The sequence below is a fragment of the Elephas maximus genome, chromosome 9 (genome assembly GCF_024166365.1).
Source record: "Elephas maximus indicus isolate mEleMax1 chromosome 9, mEleMax1 primary haplotype, whole genome shotgun sequence".
Taxonomy (NCBI): domain Eukaryota; kingdom Metazoa; phylum Chordata; class Mammalia; order Proboscidea; family Elephantidae; genus Elephas; species Elephas maximus.
In genome coordinates this window covers 81,333,418-81,356,374 of record NC_064827.1, presented here as the reverse complement: position 1 = coordinate 81,356,374, position 22,957 = coordinate 81,333,418, and the positions used below count along the sequence as shown (strand labels likewise).

Genomic DNA, 22,957 nt, shown 5'->3' with positions numbered 1-22,957 from the left:
TTGGGATGCTTCATCTCACTGATTTCTACGAGGTAGAAACAATATAGGCCCCACTGAATGATGCAGTGGTTAGCTCGGCTGCTAACTGAAAAGTCAGCAGTTCGAACCCGCCAGCCACTTTGCGAGAGAACGATATGGCAGCGTACCTCTTTAAGATTACAGCCTTGGAAACCCTATGGGGCAGTTCTACTCTGTCCTATAGGGTCACCATGAGTCGGAATCAACTTGATGGCAGTGGGATTTTGTTTGGTGAATGGGTGGGGTAACTGAGGCACAGAAAAATTAAGTCACCGGGAGGATCTCTGGATAGCAGGTAGGAAAATGCTTTGTAAACTGTGGAGTGCAGTGCCAGCCTGAAGAACCCTCCTAAGCAATCAGAAAGAGCCTAGGGTTGTCCCTGGTGGCCCCACCTCCAAGCGTCAAGCCCCTCCTTACCTCAGTCCTGCGGATGATCAGTGAGCCATTCTGTAGCTGGTGCCGGAGACGGCTGCCCCGCAGTGGAAGGCCATCCTTGATCCAGCGGATGCTGGGCACCGGATCTCCATGGACCACACAGTCCAGCTGGACGCTGCTCCCCACAGGTTCCACCAGGTAGGAGAAGGCCTTCCCTTGAAGGACGGGACCTTCTGCACAGAGTGACATCAGACGAGTAGTCAAGAAGGCGGTTCCCTTCAGGCTCAGTTCTGCCCAACCTCTGCCCTCAGGGGCCTTCAGAGTCTCCTAGTAGCCTAGCATGGCTGTTTAGAGTCAATGAATGAAGGAAGGCAAACAACTTCCATGTCATGGGTCAAATCAGAAAGACTGGTAGGGGCTGCCAGGAGCACTGTGCTGAGAAGGATTTTGAGGCTGAGTGGGAATAGTGCTATGATAGATTAGTGATGCCTTAGACAGGCACAGGCAGGAACACACTGTTCTGTGTATCAGATACTCGCTGTCATAGAAGGATTACCCCATCTGCACAGCCCCTTGCTAAGTACTTTGGAAAACAAGAACCATATGATCATTAAGACACCTCTGTTGTACACAGCAACAGATTTCTTTGATCCTCATTTCATGTGAATTTCAAACATTGTTGGGTGCCCTTTGCAGTTTCCATCCTTTCTGGTTTCCTGAGGTTGAATCTACCAAAAGCCACAGCTGTGTCCTGGTGTCCTGGGCTGTTCACTCCCCTCCATCAAGCCCCATTCCTCCCCACCCATTCTGAAGCTGAGCAAACTAAGTTGTACTGTCATTGAGGGTTACAGTGTTGTTCCTGGAAGAGCAGGGCCATCAAGGACAACCTGCAGGCATTTTTTTCTGCAAGGGTACCCTGGCCTCCATGCCTTCCCCCCACACTGACACTGCCCAGCTGGGGTGAGTGCTAGGGGCCAATTTGTCAAATGCCCAATTCTACCTGTACCTAGAGTCTTCTGGGGAGCATTAAAAATACTGGTGCCTGGGCCCCAACCCAGAGATTCCGATTTAGTCTAGGGTGGAACCTGGGCCTCAGTACTCTATGAAGTTCCCTAGGGGGCTCTAATGTGCCAGGGTGAAGAAATATTCATTAACAGGTCAGGGGGCCAGTACATTAAAAAGACAGTTATTTGGGTTGGTTCTGAAGAGGACCAAGAGAGAAAGGCCACTCAGGCGCGCCCTACCTTTCACGTGGACAAAGCTGACCGCCTGCACACGACCCACCCTGTTCTCCGCCCAGCAGACGTAGATCCCTCTGTCCTCTCTGGTGACTGACACCCGCTGCAGCGTGCTGCCCCCATCCTGTTCTGACACCCCCTCTGTGGTGGAGAAAAAGACAGACACCCCAGGGGGACTCTGAGCCCAGGGTGACAGGGACCTCCTGCCCTGAATACTTAACTCAGGCCCGGGGACCCAGCAGATGCTTAATAAAGGTGTAGAAAACAAATGTCCCTTCTCCCCAGGTGGAAGCCTAACCAAGTCAGACACGTTCGTGGGAGGCACAGGCCATATTTGAGGATGTGACAAATGGACCGTCTTTTCTCATTTTCAGGTACACACAGCGACTTTGATGAGGGGTCAAGGGCAGGTCTTCAGGGGACCTATTAACATATGGCATATACTAAACATCACAGTGGTTTGTGTGCAGATGGAATCTATTAATGCACTTTAAAACAGTTTTTGTCATGGATTAGACGTTACTTTTACAAGAGCAGTAGGGACAAATGCCATCACTGATGGGGCATTTGCGGAGGGGCTGAGCTCCTGATGTCATATTCTAATGTAGGGAAGGGTCGTTTTGCCTTTGTGATTCATCAGTTCGGCAGATGCTTATTAAGCACGTAGGATGAACCCTGAGGGTTCTGTGCCTTTCTGAACATCTCCTAGGTCCCAGGTGGAAAGAGAGCACCCCCCAGGGGAAGAGGTTTGAAGACCAAGCCTCTGCACCTGGCCCTGAGGTCTTCAGGGTAAGACTTCTTCGTAGGTGACTTCTCGCCTGCTCTGAAGTGTGGCTGGGGCAGGGTGGCCACTGATGGGCTTGCCTTGACATCCCCTGCTCCCCCCACAGAGCCAAGTCTGGAGACCCAGAACCCATAGGACTAACCAGCACCCTCTTTGCCTCCACTAGGTAGGGTTTCCCCACCTGTTCTCCCCTCCTTGAGCCCCCAGGGCCCTGGGAGCCCTCCCACCCACCCCAAGCAGGCCTAGACCTGTGACCGGCTGGTCGTTGAAGGTCCAGCCAATGCGGGGGGTGGGACTGCCCCGGGCCGCACACCGAAGCCACAGTCTCTCCCCCAGGCGTAGGCTGCGGTCCCCAGGCAGAGTGGTGAATACGGGCAGCGCCAGAATGGTGAGGTGCACGCGGCGGCGGGCACGGCCCACAGCGTTCTGGGCTGTGCAGGTGTAGGTGCCAGCGTCCTGGCTCTATGGGCAGAGGGGAGAGGTCAGCCCGCGCACTGGGCCCCTGGCCTGGGCCAGAAGGCCCTCAGAACTCACTCCCCAAAGTGACTGAGACTGGGGAGGACATCCAAAGTCAGGGTGGTTTCAGAATAACCAAGTGTACTTTGGGGACACAAAGACTTCACCTACCCCTAGGCCTAGGCTCCCTCCTCCCCACCAGGAGCCAGCTATGGAGGCCCAGGTTCAAATCTTTGTTCTGCCTCTTGGCCACAACTTGTCTTGAGAATACTAGGTACACTCTGAACCTTGGTTTCCTTATCTGTATGTGGGGATGATAACATCTATCTCCCAAGGTTTTGGGTATTAAAAGACTACATGGGGCTCAGCACAGAACATGAGAAACAGTGGGTGCTCAGCCGATGTCTGTTCCTGTCATTGCTACAATTATTCCCCAACGGCGGGGCCCTCACCTCCGAGTTCTTCACCAGCAGCTCCCCAGAAGGCTGGATGGCGAACTTGCCCTCAGCTCCAGACACGGGCTGACCGTCCTTCTCCCAAGTGATGCTGGGCTCGGGATTGCCCCTGGCCGTGCAGGGCAAGAAGGCGTGGGAACCTTCAGTGGCAGACAGGTCGGGGAGGCCAGTCTCGATCATGGGTGGGACTAGGGGGGAGAGAAGGTCCACAAGGGCTGAACCCTGGCTGGGCTGCCCCTGCCCCAGGGTCCATGGCATTTGGCACGATCCCCCAGCCCCTTCCTCCATCCCCATTTGCTGTCCCTACAAACTCTCTGGCCCACAGGTCATCACCTGTGGCCTGGATGAGTTCAGGATTCTCTAGAGTTTGGTGAAGCTTTATGTTATGGATTGGATTGTGTCCCCCCAAAAGGTGGGTTGGAATCCTAGCCCCTATACCTGTAGATGTGATCCTCTTTGGAAATAGGGTTTTCTTTGTTATGCTAATTCAATCATACCTGAGCCGGATGCTTTCTAAATCTAATCACTTCTGAATTATAAAAAGCAGAACGTACACAGAGACACACACACAGGAGAAGACAGATGCCAAGTGAGGACTGACTATGAGACCAGGAACTAAGGGACACCCAGAGCCATCAACAAGGAAGGAAATGACACGGTCAAAACCCTGATTTGGGTTTGTAGCCTCCAGAACTGTTCTTTAAAGCCACGCACTTGTGGTATTCCTGTTATGGCAGCACAAGGTAACTAAGATACTGTGGCAGGGTGACCCCGTGGCACTTGGGCACACACACGTGTGCGCGCGCACACACACACGCTGACTCAGGCTCAGGCTCCACTTGGGCATAGACTCCTTCTGTCGGACAACCCCCAGGGCCAAAAGCAGGACAGTTGTCACCAAGCCCATGCACCTTCCTCCCCTGGGGAGGAGTGATGCTGGGGGCAGAGTGAAGGCCACTGGCTGGACAGGCCTGGGATCTGGGTTGTCTGGTGACCAGCAGCAATGCTCCAAGTCACAGGGAAAAGGACACACTAGCCAAGGAACCTCGGGGAGCTGGTATGGAGCCAGGAGCCCCTCTGAGTTCACAGCCAAAGTTGGAGTGTGACGGCAGAGTCAACCCCAGTGACACCCAGCAGCCGCAGGCACAGCTGCCACCTGGATCAAAGCACAGACTGATCCGTACTGAACATTCCCGGGATATTTTGCAGAATTCTGGTCAATTATGTCTCCTTCATCTTTGGAGACCATGATTATTCAAACTAAGGGAACAGCACATTTAATTTTGTGTTTGTGCAACAAAAGGGACAGAAACGTCTATTGACACTGGATAGTCAAAATTAATGAGGGGTGTCACGGGAGGGGCCAGAGAGAAGGCAGTGGGGACCAGAATTTACTGTCAGAAGCCAGATTTTGGGGGCCAGATGAGAGAGTGTGTTTTCCCTCAATTCCTTCTATGTATACCCACAAGCAGTGCTTGGGTTGGGGGGCTACTGGGGCATGCCCTGATCTAGTCAGCCCTAACCCCGCTCCATCAGAGGAAAAAGCTCTCAGGAGCTGTCAGTTACTGAGGGCCACCTCAGCCCCTCTCTCAAGCCCACCTTGCACCACCAGCCGCGTTTTCCCCATGGCGCTCCCTGCACTGTTCTGGGCGATGCAGAAATAGTTCCCAGCATCCTCTGTGCTGGCATGGATAATCCGTAGCTGTCCACTGGGGAGGATCTGGGTATTTGCTCCTGAATGTGGTGGGAGAAAATCAGGGACTGGGGGCTGGGGCAGCTTGGATTGTTCTGTCTGATCAGGCAGCCAAGGTGACTTGCTGTGGTCAACAGGGTGAGTGAGTGGAGTAGCCTGGTTGAGAGTGCAGTGGGCCACCCCTCGCCCCAACCTCCCAACTCGATCTCCGAGTGCCCAGATGGAATTCAGGTTCTGGGGTGGTGAAAGGTGAAGGGAAAGGGGTGGGGGTAAAGCCAGGGCAGGGAGCGGAGGAGGGGTCGTGCATGTGGCAGGGCAGGGGCTTTCTGGAAGCTCTCAGCAGGACTGCCGAGTGTCCTGGGCAGGAGGGAGGATGCCCAAGCCTGCACCATTCTCTCCCCTTCCCCTGCTGGCTGCCATGGAGACTCACCTGCAGGGATGCTGAGCCCCTCCTTCTGCCAGGTGATGCTTGGCCGGGGGATGCCCAAGGCCTCACAAGGCAGCACCACCTCCTCCCCCGCCACCACTTGAACTATGCTGGGCAATGGCTTCACCACCGGGGAGGCTGCGAAAGATCAGAGGCAGAGGTCCCTGGGACACCTTAGTACCCAGTTCCCTCCAACCAGGTGGCCTCTGAGCAGTGCAGAGAGAGGCCTCTAAAGGGACCAGGGTGTTCTGGAAACCTCCCCAAGGAGGTGGCAGGATCTGGCAAGCGGAAAGATTCTTTTCTCCCAATGAATTCCATCAGGGAGTCAGCTTAGAGGCAGGTCTAGGCATCTGGAGCCCCAGGATCCTCACCTTCATCCCCAGTCCTCTAGCTGCACCTGCTTCTACCTTGCCACCTGCTCCACTGCCCCAAGGGCTCTCTTGCCCAGGGACCCTTACCTTGCACGTTGAGGACCACGTGCTTGTGGGCCACACCAGCAGAGTTGCGGGCTGTGCAGGTGTAGCGGCCAGCATGGATAGGGAGGGCCTGTCTGATCTCCAGGGCACCTGTGGATGGGAACCAGGTACGGAGAGGATTGAGGAGACTGGGGCAGATGTGCCCAGTGAGGGAGTGGACGGCTTCTTACCCACCCTACCCTGGTGTCTACTCCAGGCCAATTAACCTGCCTCCCCCGCCCATGTGTAAATAGCACTGGGTATGAGACAGGGTGGGAACCCGGGTTCTAGGCCTGCAATTCTCCCTGCCCGGGGCATAACCATGAACAAGTCCCTTTCATTCTCTGGGCCTCAGTTTCCCCATGTGTTGAATGAGGAATCAGATAAGATGGTTTCTGAAATCCTTCTGGCTGTGGTGTTTTAGGGTCTGCCCTGGCCCACCCACAGTTCCACCAGCCCTTGCCCTTCTCTCCTCATCGCGTTCTGCTCAGAACTCTCCTCCTCCAGGAAGCCTCCTCTGATTACTGCCACCTCTTTCCCTCCCCTCAGCCTTGGGTACTCAGTGAACATCACCTTAACCTTCCTAGACTACAGACTATACCTCAGCAGTCGTGTGGTTTCTAAGTCATCCTCTGTGGACCCCTGAAAGCCTGCTGGGGTGGGCGAGGAAAGGAGGCCCACTGAACTTGGGACCACCCACACATCCCCACCCAGTTGTAACTGAAAGCACAGCTTGTTTTATAAGCTGGGATTTCCTATAACAGGCTGTTAGAAGGAAGGGCTCTATAGCTTCACAAGAGTTTGAAAACTACAGATCTAGCCAGTGGCTTCCAGACATTAGGATTCCACTAACCAACTAATAAATCAATTTAATTTAAGAATCCCCATAAAGTTGCCAACTTTTTATTTTGACAAGCAAGGACATTAGGAAAAAAACCACCATCCACGACTACCCTAGCTTCATAAAACAAAGGAGTTTTCAACTCAAAAAATTTAAGAAGAGCATCATTTCAGAATAAAGGACAATCCTTCTAATTGGATAAGACTAGCTTTATGACGTTCTGCATCCCACTTTGGTGAGAGGTGTCTGGAGTCTTAAATGCTAGCAAGTGGCCATCCAAGATGCATCAATTGGTCTCAACGTACCTGGAGCAAAGGAGAATGAAGAATACCAAAGACATATGGTAAAGATGAGCCCAAGAGACAGAAAGGGCCACATAAACCAGAGACTACATCAGCCTGAGACCAGAAGAACTAGATGGTGCCCGGCTACCACCGATCACTGCTCTGATAGGGAACACAACAGAGAATCCCTGATGGAGCAGGATGCAGACCTCAAATTCTTGTAAAAAGACCAGACTTTATGGTCTGACTGAGACTAGAGGGACCCTGAAGGTCATGGGCCCCAGACCCTTTGTTAGCTCAAGACTGGAACCAGTCCCCAAGCCAACTCTTCAGACACGAATTGGACTGGACTGTGAGACAGAAAATGGTAGTCGTGAGGAGTGAGCTTCTTGGCTCAAGTAGACACATGAGACTCTGGATAACTCCTGTCTGGAGGCGAGATGAGAAGGCAGACGGGGACAGGAGCTGGTTCAATGAACACAGGGAATATAGGGTGGAGAGGAGGAATATGCTGTCTCATTAGTGGGAGAGCAGCTAGGAGTAGATAGCAAGGTGTATATAACTTTTTATATAAGAGACTGACTTGATTTGCAAACTTTAACTTAAAGCACAATAAATAAATAAAAAAGAAAAAAAAGCCTAGCTTTATGAAAATGCTGTATGTTGTTATTATTTTTCTCATTTTGCTGTGAAACAGCTCTGATAGGCCACCTAGCATCAGGGAGCCACTGACGGATCTCAAAACTGTAGTGCATGAAGGGGATACTGAGGCCCAGAAAGGGCAATGAAGTTCCCAAAGTAACACAGCAAAAGAATGGCAGAACCAGGCCAAAATTTCCATTTTGCCTCACCATGTGACCCCAACCAGCTCCTTTCACGTTCTCTGCCCAGGTCTCCTGATCTCCCTTAGCAGCATCTCTCTGTGGTTCACCCCTACTTACCCACAGGTGAGACACGATAGCCACTCCCTCGCATCCCCAGCTGGGTGCCTGCCTTGCTCCAGGACACAACTGGGGTTGGGATGCCCGTGCTGTGGCACGTGAGGACCACGGGTGCCATCTTGGTCACGGTGAAGTCTGTCTGGTCATCGGCAATGGTGGGAGGCACTGAAATGCAAGATAAGGCCTGAGTTCCTGCTGAGGTCCACTGGGGACACACAGCCACAAGGACCGGAGGGTGCTAACTAGGAATGGAAACTAACGCACAAAATGAACCATCAGTGACTGAGGCTCAGGGAAGGATGTGCAACAGAGGGGAAGTCACGTTCACTCACTCAGCAAATATATTTGTTGGGGGAAGCGATACAGTCCCAAAGAGCTTTCTGTAGAGACACTGGCCCTGTCACTTCACAGGAGGGAGTGTTTCACAAGAGAAGGGGGCTTTGTGGGAGCAATCCAGCTTGGAGAGGGGCAAGCTAGAGAAGTCTCCTGGGGGAAGTGGAACTTAAGCTGAGATCTGAAGGGCAAGCAGGTGTTGGCTGGGTGAAGGGTGAAGGGAAGAGTGTTCCCGGCAGAGGGAACAGCATGTGTGAAGGCTCCAGGTGAGGAACAATAAGCTAAGCAGCGTGACTGGATCCCAGAGTAACGCCAGCTGTGGGGCAAGCTGAAGCTGAGGGGTTGGGGGCAGCAGGGCTGGACCATGAAGGACCTTGTGGCTGTGGTGAAACTTTGGACTCGGTTCTGAGGGCAGTGGGCAGCCATGGTGGGAGGGATTTTAACTTGGTTGATGACAAAGTCCGATTAGGGTTTAGAAAGTTCTGGATTGGGGAGGGGCCACTCCTGCAAGCCAGGAACTATGCTGCAGTTGGGGTTGTGTCAGTGTGGGTGAGCTGGGATAAGAGAGTGCTTCCTGGAGGAGGTGGCCTATGAAGCAGGAAGGCCGAGGGGAAACCAGCACAAGCCCCTGCAGGCAGAGAGAGTACCCAAGAAAAGGAAGGTGCTTCCCCCCACCCCACCCCAGGTTTCCTCGCCCACCTCCCACTCACCGTGAATAGTCACCTGGTAGATCCTGCGGGCCTCACCCATCTCATTGCTCACCACACACTCAAACTGGCCTGAGTCCCGGGGGCTGGGGTCTATGAGGAGCAGGGCATTGGAGGGCAGGAGCCTGGGAGAGACAGATGGATAGATCATTGACTGCCGAGTGAATAGCCAGGCCAACCTGGTATAACCACCATGGCCTCCCTGCCAGGACAGTCCGATGTGGGGGTCTCATGACCATTTCCCCTCCCTGCATCTAGACCCTGGCCCTTACGGTACAAGTTTCTTCTAGAAGTTTCTACCCCGCAAAGATCAGCAGTAGTTAACTCTAGCTGCTGGGGTTGAGGGTGATTTTTGTTTTCATCCCTGTGTTTTTCTCTAACCCTGCACGTTTTCTACAATAACTGTCTATGATCACTTTTACAATCATAACCAAATTCAAACCTCTAATTACAACAGCTCCTGTTTGTTGAGCACCTGCTTTAGACCCAGCACCTAACACAGTAAACATTTCCTGAAAGTAACTGGTGAATCAGCTCCTTTAATGCTCCCACTGATATTTAACAATCGGCTGCACTTGAGAAAATGGCGAGACTGAGAATCCCATAGAAGTCATGTGTCCAGGATCAGCCAGCACTAACTTGAGTCCTTTTTGAACAAATAGTGACTGTCAGTGTTTTAAAGGCCATACATTTTTCTCTTTGGCTGTATGTCCCAAATGCTCCCACCTACTGCCAGTTGTCCATCTTAGTGTAAAGACCCTTCTGGCCCCAAGGTCGGGATATAAGTGCTGGTCTGGGCTTTGGTGAAGGAGCCCAGCTGGTGCAATGGTTAGGCGCAGTGGTTAAGGAGCCCAGCCATTAACCGAAAGGTTTGTGGTTCAAACCAACAGCTGCTCCCCAAGAAAAAGATGTGGCAGTCTGCACTGTAAAGATTTACAGCCTTGGAAATCCTATGGGGCAGCTCTACTCTGTCCTGTAGGGTTGATTAGATGGCAACAGGTTTGGTGTTTTTGGTGAGACCTCAAGCACATCCCAGCCTCAATTTCAGGCCAGGCTCTTCCTCAGTGAGATAGGCATACTCTTCCCCACCTTTGCATCACCTGGAACTATTGGAGGGACCAGCGTGTTACCAGTAGGTGTCCTGCTGCAGGCGGAAGTCCAACTTCTGTCCATCCTTCCGCCAGACCGCGAGGGGCTTGGGGGAGCCACTGGCCTCACAAGGCAGTGAGGCCTGGGTGTGGGCGATCAGGGTCAGGTTGGAGGGGCCAGGGGCTATGGCCGGAGGCTCTGGGGAGAGGGAAGTCATCAAGAAACAGGGCGCAGGATGAGGGTGGCAGCAGAAGAGCCCTGGCTACTACCCTCAACCCATCCCCAGGGAAGAAAGAGGAGAGTGGGCCAGAGGGAAAACTTCCAACAGGCTCCTGAAACTGGGGCATCTGGGGCTTTTCCTTATGATTGAGGCTGGTGTCCCCTAAGTCATCCCTCCTTGAATAAGACCTCTAGAGCTCCACTGGCCCCATTGGCCCCCAAAGCCAGGGCCCCCAGAGTGGCCTCAACCAAAGTGTCCATTGAAGTGGGAAGAGATTAGAGCATTGGATAACAGTGATGTTTAGTCTTATCCTTTCAAATTCTTACTTTTTTGTGCATGCCTTACAACATATTTAAGGTAATAATACAGTGGTAAATACATGTAATACATGCATGAAAATTATATGTGCATGCTCAAAACTTTTTACTAATGGGCTTCACCATCGAAAATATTTGGAGATCACTGCTCTCGGCTCTGGACATCCGGGGTGGCCCAGAAGCCAAGCAGGACACAGTCTAGACGGGGCTGGATGCTGAAGGCAGGGAACAGACCTTTCCTCATTCACCTACCAAAGACCTGGAGGTCACGGCCTTGCCGATCAGAGCCAGCAGAGTTGGATGCCAGGCAGAGGTAGTGGCCAGTGTCCTGGGCCAGGACCGGCTGGATCCTCAGGGAACCCTCAGGCAGAATCTCCAATCTGGAAAGGAGGAAGGGATTGCCATGGAGACTGGCAGACCCACCTGGGCTCTGTGAGGGGCTGGACCCCTGGTGGTGTCTCCAGCAAAACCTTCCTCCTCACTCCCAGCTTTCCCAGTAAGAGGGTATAACTCAGGAGTCAGAGACCTGAGTCCATGAGGCAAAGGTCAGAGGGTCACAGCTCCCCACACCCAACCAAGCATCAGAAAGGGTGAGAGAGGAGCTGCTTAGGGCCTCCCATGTTCCTGCCTGAGCCCACCCTCTCCCAGAGAGTCAGCAGGGAGAGGTAGCTCCCCTCTTTTTGAGAACTACCCCTTCCCAAAGGCCAGCTCTGCACTGTGTAATTCTGCCCTTGGCCACAGTTGATTGGATTGGGGATGGACTCGTCACTAAGACTGGGCCAATGGAATTCTATGCCCTGGAAATTTGGAATTGGGATTCACAATACCTCACTAGGCTCTGCAGGCTGCGTGAACTGAGGAACTCTAAACCTGGGCACATCTCTGCCATGTGCACAGAGCAAGGTGTGAAAACTGGTCTGAGAGGAGAGAGGCATGAAGCTCACACACACACAGAAGCAGACAGCATCTCCACACCCTCAATCAGTGGACCTGTCTGTCCCTATGTTTTGATGACACCCTATGTTCTGATAATACAGTCAATGTCCTGCTCCAAATGCCTAAATGGGTTTTTGTTTATGCCCAGAGTGGCACCTCAGACCCTCCCCAGTGCTCTCCCCCTTCTAGCTCCCACCTTGGGTTCCCAAGATCCAGGGGGTCCCCATCCTTTCGCCAGCTCACGAGGGGCTGGGGCACTCCATCCACCTGGCAGGCCAGCAGGGCTGTGTGGTTCACTGAGGCATTCACTGTCGGTGGCCCCGGCCGGATGGTGGGCGTCACTGGAGGAGGAGCAGAGGAAGCAGGTGCTGGGAGCCTGTGGGGGTCCTGGGGGTAGGCAGGGCAGGGGCGGGGCACACTCACTGTGAATGTCCACGTGGAAGGCCACACTGGTGCTGCCCGCAGCATTGCGTGCTATGCAGCTATAGTCGCCAGCGTCAGCAATGCTCAGGGCCTGCAGCTGGAGGAACCTGCCCCGCTCCAGGAACTGTGTGTGGGCATCTGCCTGCAGAGCCCCACGGGACAGAGAGACCATTGTCAGCTCTGTGCCAGGCCCCAGGCCCTTCTGCCAATGATAGGCAAGGAAGACCAAGGAACCAACAGCGGCCTCTGCCTCATTCCGAGCTGGCCTGGAGCCCCTGACTTGACACCTGGCTGAGAAGCCTCTGGGGAAAAGGGCTGCTCTGGGAGGGACTAAGCAGCCTGTTGTGGAGCTCTGCCTGTCCGGGGTGTTGCAGAGCGGACTGATGCTCAGATAAGGAGCTGGAGCTCCCATTGCAAGACCCTGCAGTCCTTGGGTACACGGCAGCCAAGTGGTGTTGCGGGAAGAGCTCAAAAAACTAAGAAACTGGCCCAAGTCACACAGCCTCCAAGTGCAGCTGGAAGGTGCAATGGGACGAAGCCCTGGTGCAAATCCCAGCCTTGCCTCAGTGTTCCCACCCATGAAATGGAGATGACAAAAATAATGGGGTGGGAGAATGCAGATAGGAGAGCAATATGCAAAGGGTGCCCTCAGCACCCTGGATCTAGTCTGGTCAGTGTCTGGAGCCTGAGAGGTACAGAAGGCAGAGTTCCAAGGTCCCCAGCCTGGCACCCACCTGCAACAGGACACCGTCTCGGTGCCACTCGATCTCGGGAGCTGGCTGGGCCTCCACTGAGCACTCCAGGACCAGCTGCCCTGGGGCCAGACCAACCACAAAGCGGGAACCTTGAGGTCCAATAACACTTGGAGGGGCTGGGCAGGGGCAGAGAGGACAGGAGAGATGGATTCTCCCCTGTACGCTATGTCCTGCCTCCCAACTCTGCCCCAGCCTCTGCACCCCCTACCTTGAACTCTGACCCGGAAGCTCTTCTCGACTTCACCAGCAGGGTTCTTGGCCAGGCAAGTGTACAGCCCAGCATTGCTCACCTGGGGACAGAGCGGAGTTAGCACCTGTCTCTGGCCCCTGCCTGCCCACCTTCCAACCTGGTTTCCTTCCTACACATGCCTGCTCACTCCCCCATACTGCTATCCCAGCCAACCCATTCCCCTTCTCTGGAATGTTCCTTCTCTACCTCCAACTCACCCTTGCTTCAGCAACTAGGGCAAGGCCTGCCTCTTCCAGAAAGTCCTCCCTGACTTTGCCAGCCCTCCCCTGCCCCCAGGGCTCCCTGGATGGGCAGTTATCTGGTTTGTACATCAGCCTTGGCTCTGACCTGGCTGGGAGGTCCCCGAGAGCATGGCCCACGTGAGTCGTCTCCACATCCTAACACCTGCACAGGGCTGGGCACAAAGAAGGCCCCTTCCCCTCCCCTCAGGCCCATCCCACAGCAGGCACCTGCACACCCTTGACCCGGAGCACCCGCCCGGCTCTGTTCTCTGGTCTGCTCAGGGCCTGTCCGTCCTTATGCCAGGTGATGTTGGGTGGGGGGTTGCCCTGGGCATCACACAGGAGCTCCAAGGGGGTGCCAGAGGTCAGCAACAGCTCTGCAGTCTGGTCTGAGTCCTTGATGTGGGGAGGATCTGCAAGAAACACCCCCGCCTTAGTCAGGGGTTGGAGTCATACAAAGGGCCTGGGAGCTGGGGCTCATCTCCCTGCTACTCCCTGCCTGCCAGGACCTGACAGCAGACAGGGCCATCGACAGGCAAGTGAGTGGTCTATTGGAGGGTACTGAAAACATCAGAAAGCATGGCCCATCTTCCGGAAGCAGCACTGACCCTCAAAGGCAAGCAACAAGCAGTGGTGTTGCAAACCAGCAAGGGTGCAGTGTGGAGGGAAGGCACAGTTCGTGTGAATTTTTCCAGCATAGCACAACATTCACAAAATTATTGCTTGACACTTAGGGCTCTGTCCCTAGATTTCGGTGGCTCTTATTCTTGTTTATGCCATCAGGGTTTGGTGGACCAGACCGAGGTTCACAGCCCCAAGAGAATAAGACATCCCTGCCGCCCACGTCCCTTTGGTCAAGGTTAGCAATCCATGTGGACCCAGCCGGTTTCCTAAGCCCTGCTCCCAGGCAGCATCCCCAAGCCTCTGAGGGCCTCACTTCCCTCTCCATCCTCTCCACCATGCCCGCTGCCAGGGAAGATGACTCACCCATCACTGTCAGCTGGAAATGCCTCCTTGCTTCACCTGCCTCGCTCGTGGCCACGCAGGAGTAGGTCCCTGAGTCACCAGGCCCCACTGTCTCCAGCTCCAAGCCAGGCCCCTGCTCGAGGCTCTGGGGAAACAAGGGCTCCCCATCCTTCATCCATGACACGAGAGGCAGGGGGCTGCCCCGGGCCTCACAGGGGAGGACCACTGAGGAGCCACGGACCACTGCCACGTCTTTCTGGAACTCCATGGGCTCCAGGACAGGGGGCACTGTGGAGGCAAAGAGGTGGGCAGGAGTCATTTTATTCCATGCCAGGGGGCCCTCACCTCTGGACTCTTCCACAGGTTGTTCTTATTGGTCAGAAAGCCCTTCTCCTGGACAATTCCTTCTTATCTTCAATTCTGGATTTAGACCTCACCTCCTCCAGGAAGCCTTCCCTGAACCTCTGAGGCCAGGTGAATGCCCTCCTCTGTGCTCCCTCAGCATCCTCTAACCAGTTGCCATGGAGTCGACTCATGGCAGCCTCATGTGTGGCAGAGTAGGACTGTGATTCATAGGGTTTTCAATGGCTGGGTTTTTGGAACTAGATTGACAGGGCTTTCTTCCGAGGCGCCTCTAAGTGGACTTGAACCTCCAACTTTTCATTCAGCAGTTGAGCACGTAGATCATCTGCACCACACAGGGACTCCTCAGTATCCTCTACTTTCCCCACAACTGCAATTGTCTCTTTACTGCTTCCCACACTGACCTCCTGTGGGCAGGGGCCACTGCAGCACGCAGCTGCACCCCAGTGCCTGGCTAGTCCCAGGCTTACCAGAGCATCCAATAACCACTGTGAGATGAATGAATGAACAACTGAATCCATCGAAAGCCGGTCCCCATGTTGGTCCTGCCTTGATACCCACGAAGTCTGGCCCTTCCTTCAACCAAGACTAGCAGAGGGGCCAAGGGTCTTGATTCTCACCCTTCGAGGCCAAAGGACCTGCATACTCCACCCCTTCCTCCATACCGTGGACCTGCAAGGTGAAGTTCCTGTCGGCCACGCCAGCTGGACTTGCGGCCACGCAGGTGAAGATGCCCGAATCTGCCAACTGCACCTGGAAAATCCTGAACACCCAAGAGGATCAAGAGAGAGGCAGGCTCAGTGGACATGCCTTAACACGTGAGCCTGAGCAAGTCCAGTGCCCCCACAGTAAAGCCCCAAACTCCTCTTCCCGGGCCTGGCCCTGCTGCCATCTGACCTCATCTGGCTCCATACCAGATTTCCTGATTCCCAAATTCTGGAAGCTTCTCAGGTCTCTAGGCCTCCAGTGGTCCTGCCGTGAGGACAGCCTGCCTCTTTGTCTTCAGGACTCTACAAGAGTTGTCTCCACTTTCTGTCCTCCCACTTTCTCGAGAACCCACTCCAGTCAGGCTCTTGCCCGAACTGGTCCTCCTAAATTTCTTTTGTCAAGATCACGATTAACCGCTATGTTGCCAAGGTCACTGGTCAATTCTCAAGCCTTGTCTCGTTTGGTCCTTGGTCTCTTCCTCCCTGAATTGCTATCTCCACGTGGCTCCTGCGACCGCACACCCTCCCCCACCTCCTCCTACTCCTCATTTGCTCCTGCTCCACCTTCTTCCTTGGCCCTTCTCTTTTGAGACTTGTCCTAAGCTGGCAGCCAAGGCTGCCATCCACACTCACCCTGGGGGTTACAACCAGTCCCAGCTTCTAATACCACCTGTTCACTGACAATCCCCAAATGTCCATCTCCCCGAACTCTGCCATAGAATAGCCAACTGTCTCTTGCATCTCCTGTCTCAGAGCCCCTCAAACTATTGGCCAGAAGTCCCTTCTAAGAGCCTCTTAAACCTGTATTTTCAAAGCTGAGCTCTAGAACGTCCCCTCTCAGTCTGCTCTTCCCCCGTGGTCCCATCTCAGAAAACATGAACCCCAACCTTCCAGTTCCTTGGGAGAAAAACTTTGGCGTCATCCTTGAATCTTCTCATTCTCAGCTCTTCATAAACCCCTTCCCTGGCCCAGGCCACATCCTGCCTCTCCCGGATGGTTACAGCAGCCTGTAACTGCCCCATCTCCTGCTTCTGCCCTTGCCCCACAGTCTTTGTCCACACAGCAGCCAAAAGTGTCCTTGAGGAACCTAAGTCAGATCGTGGCGCTCTTATGCTACAACCCCCACGGCTTTCCATCTGTCCTGAGGAGAACCCACAAGTCTTTCCAGGGACTTGCAAGGTCCTACAGCCGCTGGCCTCCCCCCACTGTCTTCCACCCTCACTCTGCTCCTTGAACACACTGGGCACATCCCCACCTCAGGACCCCTATAAGCTGTTTGCTCCGTCTGGATGCTCTTCTCCCCCAAATCTACTTGCCCCCTTCTCTCACCTCCAGGTCTCACTTCAGATGTCACCCTGATACCCTAAAAAAGCACTCTCCACAGCTACCTTCCATTCCCTCACCCTGCTTCATTCTTCTTCAGAGCATATATCCCTCCTGATGTTTCGTTCTTACATCTGTCTGTTTTCCACACGCACGCACGCACACACACACACACACACACACACCTGTCCCCTACCCCCTGAAGCTTGCAGGGGCAGGGACTTTGTCTTGCTCACTGCTCTATCCTTGTTCCTGGAACACTAAACATACCATAAGTGTCTTTGAATGCATGAAGACTTTCCTCGGGTACCTTCTTCCAGGAAGCCTTCCCTGATTTCCTCTGCCCTGGGGGCCAGGCTGAGTCAAGGGCCACCAGGTGTCACGACCGGATTCTGAGTCTGTCTCCCCCACTGGACTGTGTGAGTACCCGAGGGTGGTTGGTCCCTTCATTTCTGAGCCTCAGTGGAGTTTCATCTGGGGCTGGGGTCCTCTCACTCTCTCCATCATAAGCTTCTATCCATCTATATTATTTTTATTCCCAAAACCATTCAGACATGTTTAAAACCCAAGATGCCTGAAGGGTGTTACTGGGGCCTGCGATCCGTGATGGGGAGCCGCTCCCGTACCTGAGGGTGCGGCCAGAGCCGTGGAGGTATGTGCGCTGGGACAGCGGGAGGGGCAGGCCATCCTTCAGCCAGCTCACATGGATGGGTGGCGAGCCCCGGACAGGGCACGCCATGGTCACCAGCTCGCCAAGCCTGCTCACCAGGTTCCCCGTACTGCCTACTCCCTGCTCGATGGTGGGAGGGACTGGGGAGGGTGGAGAGGACAGGAAGAAACCATGAGGGATCTGGGGGGCAGGAGATGGGGCCAATACCTGGAATTCCACTACAAGCAACCATCATGGCCAGGGATTCTTAGAGTCACATGCACCCCACGTGAGGAATGAGGGCCACTGTAAGGGGTGGCGGCCTCACCGTGTGGCTCTCTTCATTCCATTCATCCCCCAACTTTCCCCTGCCGCCTTAGGGCTGGAGTGGTTGTGTCTCTAGTTTGTGGATGAGGGACAGAGGACGGAGGCCCAGAGAGGTCTGATCAGTGGCCTGGGTTGCACAGTAAGGGCAGAGCTAGGCCCTGAAGCTAGGTCTCTCACAGCCCAGCCCTGCTCTCATCTTCCCAGATGTCCCCACTGTAGGCCCCCATGTTGGCCAGACTGCTGGAGGCCTGGGATGGTGGGGACTGCTCTCTGTGTCTAGCCCCCAGGTTTCCTCACCCAGCACGTTCACAGTGTGCAGTCTGCCATCCTCCCCGGCGGGGTTGTGGACCACGCAGGTATAGGCGCCGGAGTCTGAGGCCCTCAGACCCTTCAGCACCAGGGAGTTGCCATCCAGGTAGAACCTGCCACAGGGAGGGAAAGCCGAGGGTAGGTATTTGAGGGTCTGGGGGCTCTGCCACCTGCAGGGGGAGGGCACAGGCTTGGCCTTACCGGAGATGGGGGCCCACGCCCTGGTCCAGCGGGCCACCGTCCTTCAGCCAGACCACGTCTGGCGGTGGCTGCCCCTCGGCCTCACAGTCCAGCCGTACCTCCTGACCCTCTAAGACGCTGTGCTCCTGAGCAATGCCCGAGCTCTGGATCCGGGGGGCCACTGTGGTGGGGGGCTTGGGTGAGGCCCGGGGCAGCAGTAAGGGCTGGCATGGGGGAGGGCCCAGGAGGGAGACACAGGACAAAGACCTACCCAGCACAGCCACCAGGAAGTCTTTGCGAGCCTCAGCCTCAGCATTCTCAGCCACGCACGTGTAGGTGCCGCCCTGGGCTGGCTGCAGGCGACTCAGCTGGAGGCGGCCCCCACGGGAGACTACACCCTGGACCACACTGCTCTCTGTGTGGAAGAAGGACATGCCAGGCTTGCAGCTGCATGGGGCCTACTACCCAGTGTGCCACCACTGGGCACAGACACAGAAGTCACATGGCTCCCTGAGAGGATCACCATCCCTCACACTCACAAAGCCAGAAAGACCCCTGGGAACTCTCAAATCGCCCACCCCTTTTTGGGCTCAGAGGGAAACTGATGCCCAGAGTGGGGCAGGGTTTCCTTCCTGTATACATCATAACCTTCTGCGGCCTGGGCTTCTTTGATTGCTCTGTTCCTTAAAACCCCACTGTACTTTCTTCCATTGAGGACACTTCTTCCCAAGGCACCCAATTCCCTTTAGTGTCCAAGAACCTAAACACTTACTCCTCTTCCTGTTGACTCTCAAGCCCAGCCCTGGCGCTCCCACCCTCCCTCCAGCTCCACCCCTGCACCTCCCTCCTACCTACCAAGGTGGACCAGCCACTCACTGACCCTGACACAGGTCACACTCAGGCCTCCCCCAGGCCTCTCTCAGGCTGTGCCCCTACCCCAGCCTGGGAGGCCCCCCTCTTCATTCTCTCCAGCCCCACCTCTGCCCCAAGGCCTTCTCTAACTGCATCAACCCAGGCTGACTGACCTGCCCCCAGATATTTGTTTGTCCAGCCAGCTTTCAGCACAAGATTTATCGAGCACCTACTATATGCCCCAACCTTGAGCTTGGGAATCAAAGATGAATAAGACACTGTCCCTGTCCTCAAAACCTAAAACCAAACCCACTGCCGTCAAGTCAATTCTGACTCACAGCGACCCTATAGGACAGATTAGAACTGCCCCATAGAATTTCCAAAGGAGCACCTGGTGGATTCAAACTGCTGACCTCTTGGTTAGCAGCTGCACCACTTAACCACTATGCCACCAGGGTTTCCCCCTGTCCTCAAGAGGCTCAAAATGTATCAGAGGAGACAGACAGTGAACAAGCACAGCCCAGTGGGACAAGCCCTGTGAATCCCCTAATGGGGCCCAGGGACCTTGGGGCAAGGGAGGCAGGGAAAGCTTCTGAAGAGGTGAGTCTCAGTTGAGAGTCGAAAATGAACAGGATTTAGCCCGTGAAAGTGGAGGTGATCAGGGTCGGGGTGGGTATTCCAGCCAGGGGAACAGCATGTGCAAAGGTCTAGAAGCAAGAGAGAACAGGGCACCCAGCAGTTCCACCTCTAGGTACATACTCAGGAGAACTGAGAACATTTGTCCACACAGACACTTGTACACACAGGCTCCTAGCAGCGTTACTCCTAACAGTCAAGAAGTGGACACAACCCGAACAAAATTGATGAATGGATTAATAAAACGTGGTCTATCCACACAACAGAATAGCATTCGGGAATAAAAGGAATGAAGCTCTGATAAATGCTACAACATAGACAAACCCTGAAAACACAATGCTGAGTGAAAGCAGTCAGTCACACAAGGTTACATGCTGTATGACTGCATTTATACGGATTGTCCGGAATCTCTAAATCCATAGAGACAAAGTAGATCGGTGGTTGCCCAGGGCTGGGAGGTTTGGGGGAAATGGGAAGTGGCGAACGGGTATGAGGTTTCTTTCTGTGGTTGTGAAATATTCTTAAATGAATTGTAGCAATGATTGCACAACTCTGTGAAAATATTAAAAACCATCAAATTGTATACTTGAAATGGGTTATTGGATGGTACGTGAATTATATCTCAATAAAGCTGTTATACAGAATACAGAGAGAGAGAGAGAACACAGGGAGCGTGTAAGGAGCCAGGAGTAGTAGGGTCTGGCTGGATCAGGGAACGTGGGTGGGGAGAGGTGGGTCGGCAGTGCAGGGTCCCCCGGGGCCACGGCTCTGAGGGCTAGAGCAGTGAAAGGATGGTCAACAGACGAATGAGCCACCCAAAGGTGCACTTTCAGATCCCTTGGCCAGCGTGCAGTGCCTGGATTGGAGGGCAGGAGAGTGGGCCCAGTAGACCAGTGGGGGTGGGGTGCTGGCTTCACTAGAGGGGAGGGAGGAGGATAGTGGTGGTCAGAACAGGAGGAGGCTGTGGGGTGGAGAGCTGGCGTCAGAGATGTTTACCACCTGACAGGACAGGGGATCTGCAGACCGAATGATGGGGGCAGGACAAGGGCAAAGGTCTGGACGGGGCTGGCAACCAAAGGTGAGGCCCAGACAGAGCTGAGTCACCAGAGAAGGAGTTGTTTCTGGGGCAAGCTTGGTGTCAGGCCCTTAGCACCCACCCTGCACAATTCAGAGTCCACGTCTTGTGCCTCCTGAGAGCTGACTGAAGACATCAGGACCCCACAGGAGCAGTTTCCGATGAACATTTGGATTTCAACAGCCAATAACGTTAAAAGACAAAGTGGGGGCTGGGTGGAACCCACACTGCGCTGCCAGCATTTTATTCTGCCAAGAATATTTAACAACCAACAACCTTCTTCTGCTTTCATCGTCCTTTCATTATATAAAGGGATATTTTACACTAAAAAGATAAGGGAGACACAACATACTCACCAACAGGCATTCTGTCCTTTAGCCACGTAACAGTGGGTGCGGGGACTCCAGTCACATCACAGGTCAGGACCAGGGGGCTCCCAGCCACCTGGCTCACTTTCTCCATCTTGGGGTTCTCAAACTTTGGGGGCACTGCAGGAAAAGAACCCAGATTCCCAGGATCTTGAGAATCTTCCCCTATTTTCCTTCCTTTCAGACAGATCAGGGATGCCTGAGGAGCCCTTTCCTATAGTTAAGAGTTCACATTTTATGCTCTGCTGTTGATGGAGACATGGATTGTTTTGTTCACAGATGTAAATAGGACCAGTAGCTGGCTGTTACAAAGTAGAGCCCAGGAAGAGGCTACTTAGACCAAGGATGGTCAATGCATGGCTGATGCATCAGCAGTCCTCATCCTATGCCAGGGCCAGACATCGCTAATTGATTCCAACACTCCTGCTCAGCCAGAATGTAGCCATGTGCCCCAGGTGGCTACTGCCAGTGGAACAGAGTCGGCTGGGCACAATAAATGGTCTCTGCCCTTAGGGACAATATATTCCCCACTTTCCACCATTCCTCAAAGTAACCACCAAGAGAAGGGGCTGTAGCCTTTGAGCAGTAAGCCTGGTATCAGTCATTTCTAACAATTTTACTCAATCTGGCTCAGTATTGGATTTACCCACTGCTCATCTAGTAGGGAGGCTACTGACTTTGCGATGTGTGGCAGATAGCTGCTGTCCCCCAACCTGCTCTTCCCATCTTCCACAGCAGAGTTTTAGCTGAGCACAAGATTGCTAAAGTAGATACTACATTTCCCAATCTTCTTTGCAGCCTGCTGTGGCCAGCTGATGAGGTTCTCACCAATGGAAGGGACGATACAACTTTGGCATCACTTGCTTAAGGTAAAAATGCTCGCCCTTCACTGCTGCTCTTATCTGTTTGTTATAGGCTGGGACAGGATGTGACATGTCCCAGCTTCAGCCACATGAACAGGGACAATACCCTAGAGGATGGGGGATCAACAAGATGGAAGGAACGTGGGTCCCTGAATCACTACATGGAGCTAAGCTACCCCACTAGCCTAGACATGCATCTCTGGGCTTTTAGATGAGAGAGATAAACTTCTCTTTCACTTAATTCACTGTATTTTGGGGATTCTCTGTTACACAGCTTAGTCTATACTCTGACTAACACAACATCTGACGCCAAGAATATGGCCAGGCCTCCATCCCTTGCTTCCCTAGACAGCTCAAACAGGCTTCCCCTCCCCACAGCTCAAGCCATATATCCAATCAAATGCCATCCATGTTCTGTCCTTGGGCTGATGGGATGATCCCCCTAAGCTTCAAGAGTGGAGATGACATGGCCCCAGGCCTCCCAAGTGTCTATTCTCTGAGGGCTCCTTTGTCCCAGTGCCTTGTTGCCACACCAGGCCCTGTGCCCAGCACTTTTTAGAGACAGTTATGGCAGTCCCATTGGATTAAGTGTTTCCTATGTACCCAGCAGGCAAGTGCTGTTTTAGCCCCCTTTTATGGAGGATAAACCTGAGGCTCAGAGGGACAAAGTGACTCTACTAAGCCCCACAAAGCAAGCTGGTGGCAGAGCCGTATTTGGGTCCTAGCACTTTTAATTCTAGATCTCATCTCGTTAACCACTCGGCAGCACCCCTCCTTCCAGGTATTGCCATTCTCATCCTTGGCAGCCCCTGTGTGATGCTCGGGGTTCTATGGAAATGCCACAAGTCTGGCCCCACACGCTAAATGCTCAGCTTACCCTGGATGGTGAGGATGAATGCCCGCATGGCCTCCCCAGCCGCACTGCTTACTTTGCAGCTGTACAGACCTTTATCTGACACCTGGGGCAGAGAGAGCCCATAGTGAGTATGTGCATGGGGGTACCTAGGGGGCACTAGGACTCCCCCAAAACATCCAGGCCTCAAAAACTTCAAGAGTAGCAACTCCCCAAATAGGCTGGTCCTGCCTAGGAAGCCAAAGGGATGTGAGACCTACTGGCCTTT

At 53.9% G+C, this 22,957-nt stretch overlaps 1 protein-coding gene across 4 annotated transcripts in view; it reads right to left on the bottom strand.

The window, feature by feature from the left end:
• HMCN2 (hemicentin 2) overlaps positions 1 to 22,957 on the bottom strand; it is a 160,810-nt gene that overhangs the window by 20,371 nt on the left and 117,482 nt on the right. For all 4 annotated transcript variants that reach the window (XM_049896977.1, XM_049896979.1, XM_049896978.1 and 1 more), the window contains 24 exons: positions 22,714 to 22,795; positions 20,962 to 21,093; positions 18,314 to 18,457; positions 18,064 to 18,223; positions 17,851 to 17,975; positions 17,204 to 17,387; positions 15,213 to 15,310; positions 14,206 to 14,472; positions 13,447 to 13,631; positions 12,956 to 13,037; positions 12,727 to 12,863; positions 11,993 to 12,134; positions 11,766 to 11,910; positions 10,886 to 11,013; positions 10,138 to 10,294; positions 9,011 to 9,132; positions 7,968 to 8,132; positions 5,905 to 6,012; positions 5,450 to 5,584; positions 4,926 to 5,060; positions 3,324 to 3,514; positions 2,664 to 2,877; positions 1,638 to 1,772; positions 436 to 626 (listed from right to left, as the gene is read on the bottom strand). In XM_049896977.1, coding sequence (XP_049752934.1) covers positions 436 to 626; positions 1,638 to 1,772; positions 2,664 to 2,877; positions 3,324 to 3,514; positions 4,926 to 5,060; positions 5,450 to 5,584; positions 5,905 to 6,012; positions 7,968 to 8,132; positions 9,011 to 9,132; positions 10,138 to 10,294; positions 10,886 to 11,013; positions 11,766 to 11,910; positions 11,993 to 12,134; positions 12,727 to 12,863; positions 12,956 to 13,037; positions 13,447 to 13,631; positions 14,206 to 14,472; positions 15,213 to 15,310; positions 17,204 to 17,387; positions 17,851 to 17,975; positions 18,064 to 18,223; positions 18,314 to 18,457; positions 20,962 to 21,093; positions 22,714 to 22,795 — 3,564 coding nt within the window. The remainder of the gene's footprint in view (positions 1 to 435; positions 627 to 1,637; positions 1,773 to 2,663; positions 2,878 to 3,323; positions 3,515 to 4,925; positions 5,061 to 5,449; positions 5,585 to 5,904; positions 6,013 to 7,967; positions 8,133 to 9,010; positions 9,133 to 10,137; positions 10,295 to 10,885; positions 11,014 to 11,765; positions 11,911 to 11,992; positions 12,135 to 12,726; positions 12,864 to 12,955; positions 13,038 to 13,446; positions 13,632 to 14,205; positions 14,473 to 15,212; positions 15,311 to 17,203; positions 17,388 to 17,850; positions 17,976 to 18,063; positions 18,224 to 18,313; positions 18,458 to 20,961; positions 21,094 to 22,713; positions 22,796 to 22,957) is intronic.